The sequence below is a fragment of the Arachis ipaensis genome, chromosome B4 (assembly GCF_059453495.1).
Source record: "Arachis ipaensis isolate K30076 ecotype BB chromosome B4, ASM5945349v1, whole genome shotgun sequence".
In the NCBI taxonomy this organism is placed as follows: domain Eukaryota; kingdom Viridiplantae; phylum Streptophyta; class Magnoliopsida; order Fabales; family Fabaceae; genus Arachis; species Arachis ipaensis.
The window spans coordinates 131360989-131383765 of record NC_142439.1 but is presented as its reverse complement, the minus strand read 5'-3'; the positions used below and the strand labels follow the sequence as shown (position 1 = coordinate 131383765).

Below are 22777 nucleotides of genomic sequence, written 5' to 3'. Positions count from 1 at the left end.
TTTTCTCTTTACTCAATTTACATTATTATCTTTTAGATTGTTTCTGCACAATAGAAGTACTTTCATTTTTTCTCTTTTTAAATATTTTTTCTAAATTTATGTAATTTATAAGGTTATTAATTTTTAGATTGTATTTAATTTTATTTATTTTTATCGATAAATAATAGGATTGATACTATTTATGACAAAACTAATAAAAATAATTTTTATGCTTATCAAGCGCATGTTAATGTAGTGTACTACAACAAATCAAATGCTATCAAATATTTGTTCAAGTACGTGAATAAAGGTCCAGACAGGGTAGCAGTTGGAGTTACAAAGGAAGCTTCTAGTGGAGAGTATGCTATGAGATCAAACAATTTTATGATTGTAGATATTTGTCTGCATGTGAGGCTGTGTGGAGAACTTTAGCTTATGATATTCATCAGAGGTGGCTTTCATTGATGAGATTAACCTTCATTTGTCTGGAGAGTAAAATATAATCTTTAAAGATGATGACGATCTTGAGGAAATCGTGGAAGAAGAGTAAGAAAAATGTACGATATTCTTAGCATGGATTGAGGCTAATAAAAAAATTGAATCAGGTCAAATTTTGACATATGCTGAGTTTCCAAATCAATTTGTTTTATGATAAAGAAGTAAGGGAATGACATCTACGCAAAGAGGGTATTCTATCGGGAAGTTAAACTATGTTCCACCAGGTACAAGTGATATTTATTATATGAGAATTTTGTTAGCTGTTCAGAGAGGTTGCACAACATATGAGTCTATTAGAACAGTTAATGAAATTACATATTATAGCTTCCAAGATGCTTGCTATTCTATAGGACTACTGTGCGATGATAGGGAATTCATTACAGCTATTAATGAGGTAGCTGAACTTGCATCTGGTCATCAATTGAGAAAATTATTTGCGATGCTATTGATATCTAATAGCATTAGCAACCCAGAGCATGTTTGGAATGCAACTTGGACATTATTAGCTGATGGAATACTATATGAGAGGAGAAAAACTTTGAAAAACCAAGGTATTTTACTATATTTTTTTACATCAAGATTGTATTCTCTTATTATTTTTATTTTTATTAATAATATTAATAGTTTTATTTTGGAATTACTTACTAAATATTTCATAAAACCACCATGTGCTTTTGCTAGGACTAAACATGACTCATGACGAATTGAAAAACCTCTGCCTTATTGAGATTGAGAAGATACTTAACAGCAATGCGAGATCTTTAAGAGACTATCAATCAATGCCATATCCTGAGATGTCTGATGCTTGTCTTTTTCAGAATAAGCTAATAGAGGAGGAGTTAGCATATGACACAAATGAGTTGACTCATACAAACTTATATACGAAACAAAAGATGACTCATGAGTAAAGGTTAGTATTCGATGAGATACTCATGCTGTATTACAGACTTTGGTGGTTTTTACTTCGCTTATGAGCATGGTGGGTGTGATAAGATATTTATTTGGAATGGACTTTCTTCTGCTATTCGGTCTAGAGGAAAGATTGTTTTAAATGTCGCATCCAGTGAAATTGCGTCTTTACTCCTACCTGGTGGCAGAACGGCTCATTCTAGATTTTTATTACCCATTACAATTACGGATGAATCTATTTGCAACATCAAGCATGGCAGTTTGAAGGCTAAGCTGCTCATCCAAAGTAGTTTAATAATTTGGGATGAAACTTCAATACTCAATAAAATGTACTTTGAAGCACTTGATCGGGCGCTCAGGGATCTTATGTCAGTTACTGATCAACATAAAATACATCAACCATTTGGTGGTAAGGTTGTTGTTCTAGGAGGAGATTTTAGACAGATACTTCCGGTGTTCTGAAAGGGAGTAGACACGATATATTGACATCAGCTATTAACTCATCCCATCTGTGGTCGTTTTGTAAGGTTCTGAAACTGCACACGAACATGAGGCTTCTAATGTCTTCTTTAGATCAAGATGAAGGTGAAATGAAGAGATTTGCTAATTGGATACTTGATGTTGGAAATGGAAATATTGGTTCTGTTGTTGGTGATGAATCAGAAATTGAAATTCCAGATGATCTATTGATTACAACTACTGATGATCCTCTCTCTCATTTGGTAGATTTTGCGTATCCAAATTTGTTGCAAAACATATCAGATTACAGATACTTTTAGAGTAGGACAATTCTTGCACCCATGCTTGAGAGTGTCGAGAAGGTAAACTATTTTGTCTTGACAATCTTTCCAGAGATGAAAAGGAGTATTTGAGTTTTGACACAACATATCAAGTTGATGAGAATGAAGATGTACAACAAGAGTGGTTCACACCAGAGTTCCTAAATGACATCAAATGTTCGGGACTACCCAATCACAAGTTGACTTTGAAGTCAGGAGTCGCTGTAATGCTACTGCGAAACATAGACCAGACTTCAGGTTTATACAACGGGACAAGATTAATAGTTAACGAACTTGGCAGCAATGTAATTGGAGCGACGGTAGTGACCGGTAGAAATATTAGAGATTAAGTGTACATTCCAAGAATGAACTTGATCCCTTCAGATTCAGAATGGCCATTTAAGTTCCAACGGAGACAATTCCATTAACAGTATGCTTTGCAATGACCATTAACAAAAGTCAGGGTCAATCATTATCACATGTAAGACTTTACTTGCCAAAATCAGTGTTCATCCATAGACAACTTTATGTTGCTTTGTCAAGAGTTAAGAGTCGCAGTGGCCTCAAGGTTTTAATTATAGATGAAGACGGCAATCCAAAGTCATCAACGACAAATGTCGTGTTCAAAGAAGTTTTTAATAATATTTAGGTAAGAATAATATTATTTTTATTTTAATAGCATGTTATGATTTACACTTTTGTATAAATATTTACTGTAGATATAACTAATTTATCTATAACTCTATTTTCATATTTGAGATGAAATGTGTAACAAGGAGCACAACATCATATGCCAATTACTTTTCTAATGAAGTTAGTAAGATACTAGGTTGTCGATAAATTTTTATTAGCCTTTTGATATAAAATTTAGTGTAAAATTGACATGTTATTATTACGGTTATATATGTTCTTATTTTGTTCATGTCTCCCTCCTTATGATTCAAGAATATTATAGACTTCAAACTCTTCTATTTGCTTTTTTACTTTGAATAAAGATAAAACAGCATATTTAATACGTTTATTATATAATGACGATAATCGTGTTATACTAAACTCAAAAAATTTATGATTATAAAATATTATTTTTAATTTAACATGTCCAATTTAAATATAAACCAATGCACGGGTTTAACACTAGTTTGTCTACAAACCAAAAGTTGTTTAATTTATTGGTGAAAGTTTAAACAACAAGCATGAGATTTTATGAGGTTAAAATCTCATGGCGTTAATATGCTAAAAAAGAAGGTGAATATATACAAATTGAAGTTCTAATTAAAAAGAGGAGGATAATTAATTAACTAACTAATAAAGAGAGTTGTAAGTGTAGCAAGTAGCAAGAATGGAAGAGATGCAGAAGAAGAGTGCAGGGAGTAAAGTGGTATTGAGGAGTTGACTTTGACCAAAATAGCCAGCGATAGTTATGGTTCCATCTGCAATTACTCTTGCTAGTGTTCCAGCTTCTGTTGACAACAATCCTCCATTGAAGGTTCCACGTGAAAGCCTTGATGACATCACTCTTGATAGTAGTGAAAGGTTTACTCCTGAGTGATTTTCATGCATCAGACTCCATGTTAGATGATCCACTACTATATTACTTTGTTTAATTAGAATGTTCCAAAAAAAAATGCAGAATGAACAAGTTTTTTTGTACTTAAGTTTTAATTGAGTCTCTAAAATGTTGAAAATGTTGAAACTTACATGCAATTGTTTTCATGTGAAGTTGATAGTTAAAAACTGTTAGATGACAATTTAGTCAAATAAGTCAGATTATCTGATAGTCTTCAATTATCAACTTTACATGAAGACAACTGCATGTGAGTCTCTTACAAGTGGCCGAACCATAATTTGAAAGTTAGGGCTCATAGAAGGGACAAATCTGAACTACCTTCAAGAACCTCAGCAGATACAAATGTGATAAGGGCTGATCCAACATATTGAGGCACTGAATAAGGGATCACTGCTTGGAAGCTTAGGACTAGTCCTATGCATACCATGATTTCTGAACCCAACAGAACTTGTCTGCAAACAAAACCCATTTAAATAGCAGAATGAAACTACATTATTTTTCTAAAATATTAATATTATTGATAATAATATTTATTAAGAAAAACAGAAGATTTACCTTTCCTCAAAAATGTTGCTGATGTAGTTTCCAACAACTATATTAACAGGAAGCACAGTTAGGCCAAGGCATGCAAGAAAAATTGCTACATTGCTTGTTGACCATATAAAATAGTACTCAGTCACAAGGCTTGATTCAGCAAGCACAATTTCCATTGCATACTTGAGCATGAAATATACATACAATTGAACCTGACAATATACAATTGAATCAGAATTAATGCATATATACAAGTTGTTTGAACTTTTTTTCTATTTTGTTGTTAATTAGGCTTGTCACCTTTACTGATGGGGTAAGTAACTTGTATGCTGCTACAATGGAAGTTATAGGCTTTTGAGTTTCTTTATCAGGGTTTTCTTCTTCATCATCTTCATTCTCTTGTTGCTTTGATTCTGCTGTATTCATCAGCAATGGTTGTGTTTGTTCATCTTCTACTGCAACATGTATTTCTGGTCCTAACCATTAAAGGAACAAATATGAATACTATAATAAATAAATGAGTTTAATTTCGATGCCCTCACAGTGTGAAACATTTTACACAATTGTGTAATCATATCTATTTTTTTGGATGACTATTCACATGGTCAAGCAGTTATATCATTAGATACACGTGTAAAACTACTTTACAGTGCACCAAAATTAAATTCTAAATGAATAATACTGATAAGTTTCATATATGTTAAAAAATAAATGTATCTAAAGATAATTTTGCATTACCGGCATTATTCGATTGATATGATACGAGAATTCCTTCATTCTTGTTGTTTGTAGGGTCCTTGAAACAAATCCACAACCATAAAAGATATATAAGCCATGCAAGAGCCATAACCCAACCAGGTAAAGTGTCCTGGTTCATGGTGAGATTGAAAATCCTAAAATCTTTCTGCAACAACCAAGCAAGTGCAGGACCGCATGCCATTCCTAGAGCGCTCGCGCTAACAAAGCCTGCCGAAGCCTGCATCCGAAGTTTCGACGGTACACAGTCGCTGATGTAACGCCTATTAACTGCTCTTGCAGAGCCTAACCTGAAATTTCAATGTAAGAATGATATGAAACATAAACATTCATTTGCTTGTGACGCAAGCAACATAGATTAAACATTAAGAATTATACTCTCTCCATTCCATATCAATAAATCGCTATGCCTCGTCTTCATACATTCATAAATCAATGCAAGAATGGTGTGTAAGGTGTAACATCATAAACACTCATTTGCTTGTGTTGCAAGCAACATAACGAAACAGAGTTTAAAACAGAGTTTGAACCAGAGCTCACCCACAAAAAAGGCGTCCAATCAAAAGAACTGGTAATGAATTCAGGTCATAAGCCAATGCATACAAGGTGTTACCAATTAGAAGAACAATGCTACTGAATATCAGTGGTCTCAGATACGATCTATTAGACCACGCGCTGAAATAAACTGACGAAAACACTTGCGCGACGGCCATAGATCCAATGACCACGCCACATACAGAGGCTGCAGCTCCAAGGTTCAAGGAGTAGTTATCTGCTGTAGGCACAATGATGTATGTATTGACCATGTACAAGAATGTGTTTGCCAAGTTCAATAGAAGTGACATGAAATGAAATTGATCATCCATGATGATTTGATCTTTAGGTGAAGATGGTAGCTGCTCGTTTTGCACGATAAAAGCGCGCCTTCCCAAGAACTGAAGGAAGCTTGTTGAGTTTGATAATCTGTCCACTGCCAATTTGATGGACTCAAGAATTGGATCCTGTAATCATAGAATAATTTTTCATGAAGAATTTTCAAATCTGAGTCAAGATTATTGCATATAATTTTGCTGAATTTGAGGACTAACTTGATGAGTATAGGAAGGTTGATCATATATAGAAATGTAGCTTCCTTGACATAGTTTTAAATCATGAAGATCTGCAAAGCTATGAGATAAGACTCCGACAACAGCCCCAATACCCTGCGAAACAAGCAATTATTTTCTTGAAACTGCTTCAATTTTACAAACACATGACAATGACAACAAAGGTTTAAAAGGGGTTGGAAGTTGGAACTTAGAAATATTACCACATGCCTGAAAACCTGCCTTAACTGCGAATAAGGATGATTTGCGCGCGTCTTCACGTAATAGTCTGTGAATTTATAGCCAAGCCGTTTGTCAAACTTCTTCAAGATCTTTCTCAGACCAATTGCATTCATTTCTAGAAAATGAAGAAGTCGCAGAAGATCTCGGCCGACTTCTCTGTATGCTTCTTGGAGTTCAGAGATGTTTGAATTATTCGGCTGCTGTAAGAGACTGTGGTGCTCTTGTGCAAGATCACACAGCCTGTGTGCTAAAACTCCTTGTTGTTCAAGCAGAAATAGAACAATCTTTTCTATCTGAAATTCAAAATTTTAGGCTGAAAATTGTTTCTATAGTATGATCATGCTTGCAACACAAGTAACCCTAAAGTAAAAGTTCTATACATGACAAATTGAAGGGGAAAAGAAAGGGTTACAATATTTTTTAAAATGATAAAAAAAAAAAAATACAAAAAGCATCTTAAGTACTATTCCTTCTGTTTGTAAGGCGAAGGACGAAAAAAAAGAACAAAAGAAGTATTAGATACGAGTTGGATAACGACACAAAGAAGTCAAAGAGAAATGATATTTGTACTCATTTTATCAGGTCAATTTACACTCGTACTATTAGATTTGGTGTGGTTGCACCTTAAATAGTGCCATGATGAAGATGTGAATACTAGCATGTGAATTGAGTCCCTTAAATATGTTTCAAGGAAATGGCATATTTAAAAAATTAAAAGTATATATGTGCATGCATAGGAACCTGAGTGTCTAGCAGCACTGAGAAGTCTCTGAGAACATTGTGGCGGTTTTGTGCTCCAACCTCCATTTGTTCTAAGTATCTCTTTACTTTCTTCTTCATCAATTTGTAGTTGAAGTAATACCTGTAAAATTCATGATAAGCATTTATTTCCTGAATTATTCCAACAATCACTAAAAGGGTACCAATAAAAAAGGGGAAAAAAAAAAGCCTGATGCAGAACAGAACAAAGTATATGAAATTTCAGAAGTGAATGAATCAAGATAAATAATCCTTCAAGAATTTTACCCTTTCCATTCTTGAATTTGTGATTCTCTCAACTTCTTGCCAAAGCCAACCATTTTCCAGAAAGAAAGATCAGTGCACTATATCAAATAATTAAAAAGATAAAGATATTGTCAAAAACTCATAACAAAAGCTTCAAGCTATTATTATTGAAAGCTTTTATGAAAGGTTCTTGAAGAGTAGAAGTAGAAACCTGATAATGAAAACTTCAATTGTTGGAAGATCAAAAGAGAAGAAGCAGAAGAAGAAGAAAACAAGAATTTAAGGCAAAAAGATCATCATCATGGCTTTGCTATCTGAAATATATAGTTTAGCTCAATTAGGAAACATAGCCTTTACATATTTTCTATATTATAAGAAATGGAAAGAACAAAATCTAATTAAAACTTCTGATTTTCTCCATGACAATTGTTTCTTTAATAAATTTGATAACGGATTTTTTTTTTCTCCATTTAATCTTCCACATTATTTACTTTCATGGATAACATTATCGGTGTAAGGAAGAAAAATGAACACATAACAACCACAAAAGTTACATATATATTAAGATGCTTCACACAAGAAGAAGAGTGGAATTAAAGAGGAACAAGAACATCAACACACTACATAAATACTTCAGAAACTAAAGTTTCCATGACAAACTGATGAGAAAACACGGTAAAAAGACTAAATTTGCATGTTATTCATAAAAAAAAAAGGAAGAAGAAGAAAGAAGAAAAACATATAAAAGAGAGAAGTCTTTTTTTATTGATATGCCACTCTTTTATAAATTTATTACTACTTGCTATTATTTCAACTTATTTATTTATATGTTATTATTCTTGACATGAAAACATTTTTTACCTTTACGTAAAGTTTTAACTCAAGAAAATATGGGACGAGAATGTGGATTTTCAAAATTTTCATCATATATTAAATTTAAACATAAATATAATATCATGCCATATATTAAATCACTGAATGACTACTTAACGCAAATGAGATTAGAAAATTGTTTCCAAGAAGATAGTGGTGATGAAATTGAAGAAATTAAAGAAATTTTGAAAGTAATTGAGAAGAGAGAAGAGATAATATAAGCACACGTGATTTTGTGAACTTTAAGTTTGAAGGGTTGACGTTGCATAGGGACTGTCTCACAAACTGACACGTGTACACCACCACATTTTAGACAAATCTTACCGTTAATTTACGTCATACATCAATTTCCAATGCCACACATACAGAATCTACATTATTCATAACAAATTATATATCCGTAGAATTATTCAGATTTTATTATCAAGAATTTAATAAATTGGACTTTGGGCTGAAAACATTTATTGGACAAGTATTTCTACTTATATAAATTAATATTTTGTATTTAATATGGAAAGTACAAGCATTTTGCAATATGTAAGATTCGAATAAGAAAAGGTTACACTTAAAAGAAAATGATACAAATGGGTTTACCTTCATAAATATAGTAATGCTTGATTTTATAAGTTATTTTGTATTTAATAAATAAAAAATTATGTATTTATATTTTTTGTTTTAAAAATTGAAGATGTTTTTAAAGTACATATGAAGACGTTTTAAGACTAGTTTTTTTAATTAAGAAAATTAATATAAGCTTATTACATGTTAATGAATTGGAAAGATAAAAAAATTCTCTTACTATATCTATTACTGAAAATAACTTTTATTTTTTGTTTTGTAAAAAAATAACTGTTATATTTTTAAATATAATATTTATTAAATATAACTAACTTCCTTAAAGCAACAATACTAAACTGCGAAAACAATTTTTTTTAATTTTTTCTTTTTAATTATTGTTATAAAATATAATTTTTCACTATACACTCCTTTACTCATCCAAAAGATAGTAAGATCCATTTATTAATTACATCAATAATCATATCTCATTGCATACAATGTGGGTCCAATTACAGAATTACTCTAGCAGTAATGATAAATTAAAGTAAATTAGAAATGATAATCTAGATGAAGGAAATTACTCGTGCATCGGATATAATATTATGTGTTTGGAAATCAACTTTCTGTCTATTAAAGTCATGTCACTTAATGTACCCCAAAAAAGGTCATGATATCTTATAGATAAGAACGAATTAAAGGAATATTAGAAAACCACATAAGGTGACAATTCACCATTATAAAATTAATAGTTAAAAATTATTATATAATTTAATTTACATAAAGATAATTATATAAATTTTTATTGAATTATGCTTTATATACACTAAAATTAATTATTAAAGTCAGTTATATTAGTATAAAATATATGTTGAAATATAAATATATAAATAAATTAAATTACATATATTTATATATAAATATATTGATAGCTAATTTTAGTGTATAAATAATATTTTTTATTTTTATTATTATATATTAATAAGGAGTGTTAGAGGACCAACAATTTTTATGATTTATAGATATTACTTAATAATTATTAATATTTTTAATGATGTAAGATTATATCTAATAATATAAAATTATTATTTTTTTTAATAATTAATTATTCACTAAATTTTAATAAAAATGCTAGGCTCCTAAACTTTCTCTATATTAGATATGGGAGAGACTAAATATACGTAGATACATATACATGTGTTTCACACTACAACAGTCATGCTGAGTTAAAGGGTAAATGAAATTACATTAAAATTATTCATATGATCAGGTGATATTATACACCTCTTATATATAATAACTTGGTGTAAGTTTAATTTTAGCTCATATATATAGAGAAGGATAGCAGGACTATTCTTAAAAAAAAAAAAATCACTCAAATATGTATGTATGTAATGTAATGCAATTAATAATATGATTCGGTACTTGGAGTTGGACTTACAAGGATAGATGAACATTGAAGTAGTTAGCATAATTCCATAATCCATGAAAGTGTACATACACTACAAAATGCATGCATTTATAATGCTGGCAAACATGGTAGAAGCTCCTCGAATATAGCAAGTTAGAGAGAGAGAGAGAGAGAGAGAGAGAGAGAGAGAGAGAGAGAGAGAGAGAGAGGGTCACATCTACATGCTATACAAAACCTCCATCGCTTTTATAGAGAATGGTTAGAAGTTAGAACAATTAAATAACAATTATGATATGTTTGATGATTTTTGATTTTTGTATAGAATAGATTACTAAACTAACCTTCCTTTTTCTTTTTCCTGCTTTTTTTTTCTTTTTGTTTTTTCGATTTCAAAATCAGTAGTGGCCAAGTTTTGTCCCAAGTTCAAAAGTAACTTTAAAAAGATTAGGACATGCAGTTTATTAGTTGCTTTAATTATAAAATTGTTGAAAATTAACAACGGTGTCCTTTCCCTCTATGAGTTTCATTATGATTGTATTATTAGCTAGCATAGTATACTATAGCCTATAGGAATTTAATTTATATGTATTTTGCATGGATATAATTAAATAGTTTAATCGAAACATTAGGGTAATTAATTTACTCAAATAAAATAATTGGGAAAAGATGCTACGATTTAGTGTGATTAGAAGACATTAAAATAAATATTTTATATTTATTATAGTATTTTATGGTGTAGAAAAGTAAACCCTAAAATGTACACTTTTTATTGTATGAAAAAATAAACTCATAATATAGTTATATTATTTTAATTTGAATAATATAAGCACAATGTATATGAAAAATGTTTATAAAAAGCTGGAAAGAAAAAGAAATAATAATTAAAAAAAATCCCCAAATTAACTTGTAGACAACCTAAAGCTAAAGAAAGTGTCAGGTGTCAACATCTACAATATATATTGTAATGGAATATAATGCCCTAAAATTGAATAAAATCTAGGTGAATGCTATAGTGGTACTTAATAATATTGTGCTTAATTTATTAAAAAAATAAATAAACAATATTTAATAAATTTTAAATATTTTTTATTTTTATTTTATATATTTTATTTTTTATTTATAAAAATAAATTAGACAACGTAAATATCTCAATAAAAACACTAGAATTCACCTAAACTCTAATATAAGGACACAACAAAATCTAAGCATTGTAGGTCAATTAGTGACAGAACACCAATGTGTCCTATCTACTGTACCTATTTCACATGCTAGTGCTGTTTTTCTATCTATAATTTGTATGGTCCACAAATAGAATATTCAACTTTATTCATATCACGGTATTGAATAATATACATGGTCTCCCTTTTTCGCCACAATTTCTTTGTTTTAGCATTCTTTAACTATAAATGTGGGTCACTAAGGGATATGTGAAGGGTGATGTGTTGCATTGATTTGATTCCTCAATGAAAATAATGTTGCCACATGGAAGTGCCCAACTCCAAGTGTGGTAGTAAAGAAAGTATTATTATAAGCCATGCAAATTAAATTGTCTCATTTCACATAGTGTTCACATTTTTTTTTATGAGCACATAATGATGGTTTTTTTCTTTTCTTCGAAGTAACTGTGGCCTAACGGGAGGATCAACATTTTTAAGGGTTTTTATCTATTATTTAATATTATTAAAATTTGAATTTGAATACATCATATTAAAAGGTATGTTAATATATCATTTCAATAAAGCCACCACTCACATAAACATCACAAAAACAACTTTTTCTAAAGACACCTACGTGGCAAAATCTAAGCCATACATTCTAAAAACCACACTTTTCACTACAACACACTTAAAACCGTAGCCTTTTAATAAGAAAAAACGTTACCTAATGGAAAAAAGTAAATTAAAAGATTTAAGAGAAGAAATTATTAAACTATCAAAATTAATAGATCAAAAGTTAATGATTTTAACTAATGTTAATTGTAATGACACCGAATTCCTAAAATCAATACAAAATGATTTTTCTCAAAATCTTTATTTTACTATAAATTTTATTGAAGGACTTCAAAAACCTGAAAAAACCTATATTTCACATGAAATTTCTAAAAAATGCTACCATGGAAATAATTCCCCACATCTTTATCATACTTTTAACCCACAATTAAATTCTATAGTAGATATGCTTGAAGAAATTTTAGTATCCATAAAATTTCAAAGAAATAAGGAAAAAGAGGAACCTAATATAAACGAAATCAAACAGATATTAAATAAATACTTTCAGAAAGAGAATCCCAAAGAAGAAAATTTTCAAAATATAATCAACATAGCAGAATTAAAAGTAAAACCACCATTGAAATTATGAATATTGAAGAAAAATTAGAAGAAGTTACAATGCTTTTTAAACAATTAAAAATGGCTCAAAAAAATAATATTATGGAACAGGGATTTCAAATAGAAGAAAAATTAGTAAATTCTGAAAATATAGAAAATGAAGAACACATCCTAGATTATTCAAGTGACGAAGAACCAGCAATTCCAATACAAGTAAAAAACGAAGTTGGAACATCTAAGGATAGTCAATCTCAATTTAAATGGGAAACAGGTTTTGATAATTATGCTTTTAAAAAAGGGTTTATAAATAAAGATTCAAAATATACAAAAATACCATCAAAATACGTTCCTAAAATCCAGAAAATGGAAGGAGAAAGAATGCTCGATTTAGACTGTAAAAAGAATGAAAAAGAAATTTTCGAAAATTGGTTGAATTCCTTCTTATTAGAAGCCTTTACTAATCCAAAACTTAGTGAATTATCTGGAAGAGATATTTGGAATTACATAGGGTTTCATACTAAACGAACTATAAGAGATTATATGACATCAATAGAAAACCAAATAATAGAAGAATTAGCAACAAAAATAACAGCTTATGATAAGATATTACATATAATGATGATTCTATATAAAGAATTTTTTGGAAAAAATATTATAGATCATAGACAAGAAGTCTATAATAAAGAATATCAAGAAGCAAAAAACCATTTAGCTAATATTCAGATATATGATTTATGTAATGTGGAGTCTTATATATGTGAATATAGAATACATTATTACAAGTTAAAAGAAGAAGATAAAAATCATTATCTTAGTATGTATATAACAAAACTTCCATATCCTGCTAATGAATTTATAATGGGAAGGTTTATAAGAGAGATAAATAGAGGGACAATTGAAAATAATTTTGGTGGAGCAACCTCTGCAATAAGAGAGGAAATAAAAGAGCGTTGTATGCAAGAAGCGACTCAAAAGAGATTTGCAAATATAATTAGAATTTGCTGTCAGGATAATGAAGAGATACCCTAAAAATATGGTCTTAATAAAAATTTTCAAAGAAAAAGAAAATATCAATTTAGAAAAAGAAATAACAATAAAAACAAAAGACAAAAAAGTGACTATTGCCCAAATAAAAAAGAAAATTGTAAGTGTTGGTACTGCCAAGAAGAAGGACACTATGCAAGTGAATGTCCAAAAAAGAAGGATAAAAAGGATCTTACCAAACAAATAGAAATTGCTAAGTCTTGTTTCATGGAACCATTAGAAGAATCTGATGATAACTTAGACTATATTTTTGAATATGTCTCAGAAACAGATTCAGAGACTGAGTAATAATACCACATTTATTACTATAAAAATAACAGAAAAATTTATAAATGCTTTCATAGATTTTGGAGCAACACAATGTTTTGCTAGTACAAATATAAAACTTGATTGGAAAAAATTAAAGAAACCATTAAGAGTTAGAATAGCTGACAAATCAATACATAAAATTGATCAAAAAGCAGAGATGGCCGAAATTTTTGTTCAAAATTATAGGTTCATTGTTCCATCTATATATATGTTAGATTCTGGAATGGATTTTATCATAGGAAATAACTTTTTAAAGCTATATCATCCATTCATTCAAGAATTAACATATATAGTTTTAAAAGCTCCACACGATTCTTCAATAAATCAAAAATCAAAACATATAAAAATACCAACTACTACTATAGATAAGATCTTAAAATTTAAAATATTTTCTATATTAGAGACATGTTATTTAAATTTATACTTTCAGATAAATATTCCAAAAAATAATCTTGAAATAAAGATAGAAGAACTTTTGGATAAAATTTGTTCTGAAAATCCTTTGGATATTAAAAATACAAATAACAAATTAGTAAGCATTAAATTAAAAGATCCTACAAAAGAGATAAATATTCCAAATAAAATTCCTTATTCCGCAAGAGATAGAGAAGAGTTCTCATTAGAATGTAGAGATCTTTTGGAAAAAGGAATTATAAGATTAAGTAAAAGTCCTCATGCGGCTCCAGCCTTTTATGTTGAAAACAATAATGAAATTAAAAGGGGAAAACGAAGAATGGTTATTAACTATAAGAAGATGAATGAAGCAACTATTGGTGATGCTCATAAACTTCCAAGAAAAGATTCTATTTTAGAAAAAATCAAAGGAGCAACTTGGTTTTCATCTCTTGATGCAAAATCAGGATATTGGCAACTTCGTTTAGACGAAGAAACAAAGAAATTAACTGCTTTTACTTGCCCAACAAAAGAATCAACAAGTATGTTGCTCTATGAATGGAATGTATTACCATTCGGATTAAAACAAGCCCCAGGTATTTATCAAAGATTCATGGAAGAAAATCTAAAAGACTTAAATGAATTTGTTTTAGTGTACATTGATGATATACTAATTTTTACAAAACAGGATAAAGAAGATCATCTTCAAAAATTATTAATAGTTTTAGAAAGATGTAAAGAAAAATGATTAGTTCTTAGCAAAAAGAAAGCAAGAATAGCAAAACAAGAAATAGAGTTTCTTGGATTAATTCTATCCACTCAAGGAAAGCTAAAACTTCAACCAAATGTTCTAGAAAAGGTAAATTTATTTCCTAATAAAATAGAAGATAGAAAACAATTACAAAGATTTTTAGGGTGTATAAATTATATTTCTAATCAAGGATTTTTAAAGAATATAACAGAATACACTAAAAACTTATTTCCAAAAATAAGTACTAAAAAGGAATGGAAATGGGATGAAAAAGATAGTATGCAAATTCAAAGAATTAAAGAATTATGTGAAAAACTTCCAGAACTTTATATTCCAGAAGAAAACGACTACTTAATAGTAGAAACAGATGCTTCAGACATAACCTGGTCAGGAAGTCTAAAAGCTAAGAAAGCTATAAAAAGTTTGGAACAAGAAAAAGAATCACTAGATTCTAAATATTCTCCAAAGGAATTACTTTGCAGGTATATTTCAGGGACTTTTACTCCAACAGAACAGAGATATACCACTCATGAAAAGGAAACTCTAGCTGCAATTAAATCTCTTAAGAAATGGAAAATTGATTTACTACCCAGAGAATTTACATTAAGGACAGATTCAAGTTACCTAACAGGTTTCATACGATATAATTTAAAAGTTGATTATAATCATGGACGATTGGTAAGATGGCAATTATTTTTGTTACAATATCCAATAAAAATTGAATATATTAAGGGTGACAAAAATGTTATTGCAGATACATTAACAAGAGAATGGAGTTCGTCTACAACGCATTAGATCAAGAAATTCAAAAATATGAGCAAGAACTCGAAAAATGCAAGCATTGTCAGCAAATAAGGACACAGATCCAATCCCTCAAGAAGGCCATTAAAGCAATAAAATCAACACAACAAGCAAAATCATCAGAGTTCAGCCAGCTAAGCATAGTGGACAAATCAGGTGAAGAAAAAATTTCAGAAAATAAAACAATTGCTGAAATTATTAAAAAATCCACCCAAGATAAAAAAATATTATGTAATTTATAATGGCTCTATGAAAGGAGTATATGATGCCTGGGAAAAAGCGGCACCATTCACACATCAATCAAGGATAATTCATAAAGGAGGGTTTTTGACACTGGAAGAGGCAAATGAATCCTTCAGGGAATATGAAGCTCTCCATCCAGAGCAAATCCTAAAAAGAGCAGATAAAGCTCCAATTCAAACCCAGAGAACAGGAATAATTAGAAACATTCCTACAAGGGCTGAAATGAAGGAAAAGAAAAGGGTCTGTAGATCAAATCTCAGAGAAACCCTTAACATAGTCCTGAATTGGACTGAAGAAAAAAGGGCAGTTTTGGGATATTATCCTAGGCCAAAGAACAGCTAACAAAGCTGGTTATATTTCCAGATGCTTCCCCATCTGACACCTATCAGTTTTTCCAGTATGGATTAATTGATACAATTTTAATTTTTAATGATCTAAAAATTATTAGTGAGTTTCCTACAGGATTCATTGATGCAGTAAAGAGATTTAAAAATATGATTGACAATGTAAATCCAAGGGATATATCCCTAAAATTTACAAACAATCAACCTATTTTTAATGAAGAAGGAGAATGCTTGGTTCCAGCACACCAAGTAATATTCATGTCCGTCTTCCCAGGAAATTTTCAACCAATTGATCAGATTCAAGATTTAACAATTTACAGTCATGAAGGAAGGCTAGCCAGCACATTAGCAAGGGTCTTTGAGAAACTCAAAAAATAACGAAGGAATCTCACACAAGGATTAATTATAAAAGTAGAAATACTCTGCTTGTGTCCAGTAAAAGAAATGAAATTGAAGAAAGAGAGATGAGACTCTTGGTGGAATTTGAATCAGCATTCTACAACTTATCTGGACTTTTAGAAAAGCTCCCTGAAGGGATAAAGAGGAATCTCTGCTATTTGATAAAAGACAGAGAAGACCACAAGTGCCAGCTATGTGCCTCAGAGATATCTGAAGAAAGCAATAATAAAACGGAATCAACCCACATGATAAAGGAAGAAGACAATGCATCTGAAGGTCACATGATAAAAGAGGAGGACAGTGCATCTGAAGCATCTCTCAACATTATTGCATAGTGACGTAAGCACTTAGGTCATAAAGCACCAACAATGTAGCTGGTGCAAGATAACAAACAATGACGTAAGCAATGACGTCATAAGAAGGGTAAGGATGGGAATTGTCCATCAAACCCAACTATTATAAATAGGTTGCTTAGGCAATTGTAGAAGGCATCAGACAATAGAAAGCAGAAGGCTAAGAGTACTCATATGCTAGGAGAGCAAGGAGGAAGCTGCCGAGGCGATTCTATAGTCTGGGGAAGAATTCCCTTAGGGAAAAATAATTCTAAACTCCCCTCTGGAGTTAGTATCTACAATCTCCCCTCTGGAGATAAAAACACCCTATGTAAAATATACTAAATAAAGGAAGTTTTTTTCTAGAAAGGTACATCTTCATCCTAGTCTTTAAATTATGAATTATTTAGAGAAGTTTAGAATTAACAGAAGAATCTGATTATTATAGATTAACTGCTTTATTAGATAATGAAAAACAGGCTGTTTTAAAAACAGAATTAAATCTCAAATCTAATGAAAACTTTAATAAACAAAATCTTTTAAAAAAAGTTTTTAATAGAAAAAATATAATATACTATGGAAAAATTCAACTTGAAGCCCCTATAAAGATAAAATCCGCCAATGGAGAACTTGAAATAGCCTTGATAAATGATGAAGAATTGAGTAAACAGATTGAGAAAATTAAGGATCAACAAAAAAGATCTAAAATTGGATGGATTCATATTAGTACTATATAAGTCTTAATCAAATCTACATATATGAAAGGAATTAATTCACCAATAAGCTTAGCAATCTGTGACAAAAGAATTACTGATGACCCAATAGATCAAATAATCGGAATTGTTCATGGAAACTTGGCAAACGTAAATATTAAATTCAATGCCCATTTTGGATATGCTATACCTTTATCAACTGAAAATCTTGGAAGATCTATAAGTTTGGCTTATAAATTTCACAGAAAGAATCTAATGGAACAAGATGATGAACCATTTTCAATTACATATGCAATAAATTATGCTTTAACAAATAGCCATCATAGTATAATATTTAAAAACAGAGAAAGAATTTATGTCGATGAATTATTTCAGAAAATTGTAAAAACAGAAATACCAAAATATAAAGCTATTGAAAACCCCGGTTCTATTATTAAGAGAACCATCAGGAAAATTAGTTTCATCAAATTTTCAAATAAGAGAATCTAAAATTAATAGCCCTTTAAATTTATCTAAGTTAAAGATTAAAGAAGAAAATTCTGAAATAAAAGAATTAACAAAAAAGGTTGAAAAATTAAATGAAACCCTAAACACTAAATTATGACAATAAATAAAGAAGAAATATATGTAACTTATCAAGACAAGAAACAAGAGCTCTTTGAAAGAGAAAATCGTTTGAATTATTTACAGTTCTCCGAAATAAATCAAAGAGCATTTGAAGCTCTAAAGATAATCTATGACAAGTTGAAAAGGGAAGTTGAAGAGTTAGAAAAATTAATAGAATCTCTAGAAAATAGTGATGAATCGATGATAGAGTTCGCGGAAATTCTAAAATAAATAATGAAGTATAAAAAGATTGAAAAACCAGAAAATAAAATAAAAAGAAAAAGGGCGGAAAAATTAAAAAGTAAAATAAAGGAGTATAAAAGGGAATTAAATAATCTTCAGATCGAAATTGATGACCTTTTAATAAAAAGGATAGAAATAAGAATAAATATAAATAAGTTAGAATTAAACTTAAAAAATTTATAAATGCCTGGAAAACCATATTATGACTTAAAAGAATTAAAGCTGTTGAAAGAAAAAATGGAGAATGAAGTCGAAAAATTAAAAAGATATTTAGAAACAACAGAAAGTGTAGAAATAAAAGAAGGTTTTGAGGATTTGAGAAATTATATTAAAGAAAAAGACAAACAGATAAAAGATTTTATATACAATAATCCATGCAAAAAAGAATATTATAAACTAAAACAAGATTGAAAAATTATAAAAATGAAATCAGAATTATAAATATACATCAAGGACTAGTAATAAATGATCATATAACAAATACAAAAAAAATAGAAGAAATGGTCAATACTTTAGATTATGAATTTGCAAATTATTGTCAAAATCCTTTAAATAAAGCACCACCAATTAAATCTATACAAATTATAAATTTATTTGAAGTAAAATATGAAAAGTCAATAGAAATTTTGAAAAAGAAATTAAAAAAAAAGTCGACTATAAAAAATTGGTATCAGAGCCAAGTTAACGATTGAGGGTAACACTTTCTCTTTAAGCAACACTTTTAGTGACACGCTTTTAAATCAATATCAACCACAAAATGAAAAACATCTTTAGAAAAAGTTAAAATTGGCAACTTTATCAGAGTGGCCCCTTTCAATAATTAGGCATCTGCAAATAAAGCCGAACTACTTGTGTGGAAATTGGACCTAAATTGATGGAGGTCCACATTCTTAAAATGCTCTTCTATGCGTGTTCGAACGATAGTTAAAAATATTTTTTAAGAAATTCCAATATCAAAGTGAGTATGTATTTTTATAATGCGTCATTATCGACTTAAAATTATCTGAAGTGAGTATATATTTATAAAAGTATGAATATAGCATATTAATGTAGAGCAAAAAATTTACAACAGTTACACCCCTCATCGTCAAGATGGTTTTGTTGTGTGGGAAGTTACTTCCTACATGCGTGGATACGAGAGAATGGAGAGCTCATAACTTCCTCTCCAAGTCAGGTCGAATGTCAGTCTAGGACAACCTACTTTGCCCTTTGATCCAGATGGATTAGTGAGGTACAAATCATGTTATTGGACTAAGCGAGTGTATTGGATCTTGCTATACAAGTCGATTTAATTCTCCAAATAAGTACATATATCATCCGATCTACAGATTGATTGAATTGCAAATATTTGATCTACACCCGCGTACTAAATCCGCAGATCTGTGAATCCGCACATTAGTAATTGAAAAAAAAAATAATAAGTATATATATGTGTGCCGCTGTTCATCCTCTTTCGCTTCTTTCTCGTTGCTGCTTTTTCAGTGACAGTGGTCTGTAGTTTGAGGTTCAGAGTTTAGACATTCTTGCTGCCTCGCGTTCTTGTCGCCTCGCCGTCAGTGGTACTCAGGAAGCCACATCGCCATCCTCCTTTCAGTTCCACCGTCAGTCTGTGGTCCTCTTTTCTCGCCACCTTAAAGTCCTCCGTGCTCGCCGTCTTGTCGTACTCAATTCCTACCACATCGCCGCCCTCCGTTCCCGCCAGTTCTCCATCCTCCTTTTAGCGATTCACCATCCTTTCCTATCAGAGAATTTTTTATGAACATCATTTGAATTTTGTGAATAATCTTCTGTTATTGTTACTTTTTTTTAAGAATTATGTTATTGTTATTATTTATATGAAATGTTGTTCTGACTTCTGAGGTTTTGAGGTGTTGGTATGGCTTGTTTGCTTGTAGGAATAAATAGATCTAAAAGTGTGAACGGAGCATTTTTATTGAATTTTTTATATAGAAATATGTTTTAAAAGAAAGTTTCGGTTATGCAGATATACCTGATATCCGATCCGATCCAATAGAAATTTTACAAATCGAATCAAGATTTTGGACATATTCGATCTGATCTGCGTACACTCCTACAAAATAAGAAGAAGAAAATACCAATATGGGCCTTTCTGTTATTGGGTCGGATAGGAATAATTAATTTTAGCCGTACGTTGAATCCTTAATTCCAATTTTTTAGATATTTAATTTTAAAAAACAATTGTTTTCATTTAATTGTAAGCTTTAGATTATTTATATAATGTTTTTTTGTATCTCTAATATAGGCACCCATAGTTTCTAATGAGAGAGAATTTATCATATTAGATTTTTTACAATTAATTAAGAGAGAAAAATAGATAAAAGTTTAGTTATTGTAAGATCCAAGTTTATAAAAGATAATATTCTTACAATATTATAAATGTGAAATATTTTTCATATCTTGAATTGAATTTTAGGTGACCTCATGGCTAACTGTGGCCAAGTATTGACCATTTAATTCGAGTTGATACTTGGCATAAATGTTTGAAAGAGAATATTTTAATTAGTCAACAAAGACAATTTCCTCCTTCTCTACGCCAAAAACTAACTACTTCCATCTTTCTTCCTACTCTTCAACTAGAACTCTTGCAATCCTACCCCATGCAATTTAACAGAACCCTAGAAGGTTTACTATGCGAGTTAGAAAGCAGAAAAAATTTAAGAGAGACTTTAAGAAATGAATGGTAAAACAGAATTGTATATTATTACTATAAGCTTTTTGGTAACTATACAAGCTAAGGTACAACTGATATATATAATTAAAGTTCACTCAGCATAGCTAGCAAGAAACATTCTTGAATGCCAACTAACAGATTCTAAATAATCCTAACAGCCTAACTGATTCTGTCCCTTAACACCCCCTTAAACTGAGGTATGGGTTATCACATACCCTCAGTTTGACTTTGTATTTATCAAAGAGGGTAGGAGATAAATGTTTAGTTAAGGTATCTGCAATTTGATCAATAGAGGGGATGTGAACAACATAGAGAGCCTTTTGATTGACAAGATCTTGAAGAAAATAAAGGTCCAATTCGAGATGCTTGCAGCGTGTGTGAAGAACGGGATTGGTTGCCATTAAACACGCACTCTGCTTATCACAGTAGATTGTTGGGGCTACACATTCTGAGATCTGTAATTTGCCAAGTAATTGTTGAAGTGCCATGATTTCTAATTGCGCAACTACCATAACTCTATGTTCTACCTCAGTCGAGCTCCTACTCACCTTAGTTTGTTTATTGCTTTTCCATAAAACAAGATTGTTGCCTAAGTAAATACAAAACCTAGAAATGGACTTGCGATCATCAAGATCACCACCCTAATCTGCATCTGCAAAGGCAATAAAAAATTAGCACACTTAGTAAATAAAGGACCTTGAGTAATTGTACCTTTCAGATATCGAAGAATTCTCTTCACACACTTCCAATGGTATAAGGTTGATTGATGCATAAACTGAGATGCACGATTTACAACAAAAGATAAGTTAGGATGAGTTAGAGTGAGGTATTGGAGGGTTCTCACAATAGACCTATATTGCTTCGTGTCGAAAATTTCAGAATCTACTGCAGAGAGCTTAGCACTAGACATCATGGGAGTTGACATTGGATGAGAATTTTCCATTCTTGCACACTTTAACAAATCATTAGCATATGTTAATTGAAAAACTAGAAGTTCTCCTTGTGATAAGTATGTGGCTTCAAGGCCAAGGAAGTAACTAAAGTTACCAAAGTCCTTTAAAGAAAAAATAGTATTTAATTGTTGAATTAAGTTATTAATTTCTGTGGCATCATTACCAGTGACAATAATGTCATCCACATAAACTAAGAGATATATAACAGATTTAGGCATTGTTTTTACAAAAAGAGAAATATCAGATTTGGTATTATGAAAGCCAAAGTTAAATAATGTTGTTGTCAAGGTCTTAGACCATGCTCTAGGAGCTTATTTAAGACCATAGATAGCTTTGTTCAACTTATATACGTGTTACTGTGAGTATATCCTTGTGGTTAAACCATGTAGACATCTTCTTCAGGCTTACTATTTAGGAAAACATTATCGAAATC

General features: G+C 30.3%; 3 protein-coding genes across 4 annotated transcripts; 2 read left to right on the top strand and 1 right to left on the bottom strand.

The window, feature by feature from the left end:
* The first annotated feature begins 646 nt into the window (after positions 1 to 646).
* On the top strand, positions 647 to 1848 carry LOC148569250 (uncharacterized). Its single transcript, XM_088484963.1, has 3 exons — positions 647 to 1028; positions 1159 to 1284; positions 1424 to 1848. Exons 1-3 carry the CDS (start codon positions 647 to 649, stop codon positions 1846 to 1848), a joined length of 933 nt encoding a protein of 310 aa, XP_088341089.1.
* An 86-nt stretch (positions 1849 to 1934) lies between these two features.
* Positions 1935 to 2515, top strand: LOC148569249 (uncharacterized). Its single transcript, XM_088484962.1, has 2 exons — positions 1935 to 2119; positions 2239 to 2515. The coding sequence occupies exons 1-2, from the start codon at positions 1935 to 1937 to the stop codon at positions 2513 to 2515; spliced, it is 462 nt and encodes a 153-aa protein (XP_088341088.1).
* Positions 2516 to 3303: 788 nt separating this feature from the next.
* LOC107634957 (SPX domain-containing membrane protein At4g22990) lies at positions 3304 to 8115 on the bottom strand. Of its 2 annotated transcripts, XM_088485592.1 has the most exons (12): positions 7910 to 8114; positions 7567 to 7669; positions 7377 to 7453; positions 7092 to 7212; positions 6332 to 6643; positions 6111 to 6224; positions 5563 to 6023; positions 5005 to 5312; positions 4567 to 4742; positions 4288 to 4478; positions 4051 to 4184; positions 3304 to 3706 (listed from the first exon to the last, which is right to left on the bottom strand). In XM_088485592.1, the coding sequence occupies exons 3-12, from the start codon at positions 7427 to 7429 to the stop codon at positions 3468 to 3470; spliced, it is 2109 nt and encodes a 702-aa protein (XP_088341718.1). In that variant the 5' UTR covers positions 7430 to 7453; positions 7567 to 7669; positions 7910 to 8114; the 3' UTR covers positions 3304 to 3467. The 2 variants fall into 2 exon arrangements, with proteins under 2 accessions (XP_088341718.1, XP_016193781.1); XM_016338295.3 differs by having other exon boundaries at positions 4567 to 4736; positions 7567 to 8115.
* Positions 8116 to 22777: the final 14662 nt, after the last annotated feature.

Bases quoted from the DNA above. Each gene is read 5' to 3' on its own strand.
- LOC107634957 (XM_088485592.1), bottom strand. From the start codon at position 7,429: ATGGTTGGCTTTGGCAAGAAGTTGAGAGAATCACAAATTCAAGAATGG. The intron at 6,024-6,110 runs GTTAGTCCTCAA...CTATGATTACAG, and splicing joins AACCTTCCTATACTCATCAA to GATCCAATTCTTGAGTCCAT. The intron at 4,743-5,004 runs GTAATGCAAAAT...TTTAATGGTTAG, and splicing joins ATATCAATCGAATAATGCCG to GACCAGAAATACATGTTGCA.
- LOC148569249 (XM_088484962.1), top strand. From the start codon at position 1,935: ATGAGGCTTCTAATGTCTTCTTTAGATCAAGATGAAGGTGAAATGAAG. The intron at 2,120-2,238 runs GTATCCAAATTT...CAATCTTTCCAG, and splicing joins TCTCATTTGGTAGATTTTGC to AGATGAAAAGGAGTATTTGA.
- LOC148569250 (XM_088484963.1), top strand. From the start codon at position 647: ATGACATCTACGCAAAGAGGGTATTCTATCGGGAAGTTAAACTATGTT. The intron at 1,029-1,158 runs GTATTTTACTAT...TGCTTTTGCTAG, and splicing joins AAAAACTTTGAAAAACCAAG to GACTAAACATGACTCATGAC. The intron at 1,285-1,423 runs GTCTTTTTCAGA...GCTGTATTACAG, and splicing joins TCCTGAGATGTCTGATGCTT to ACTTTGGTGGTTTTTACTTC.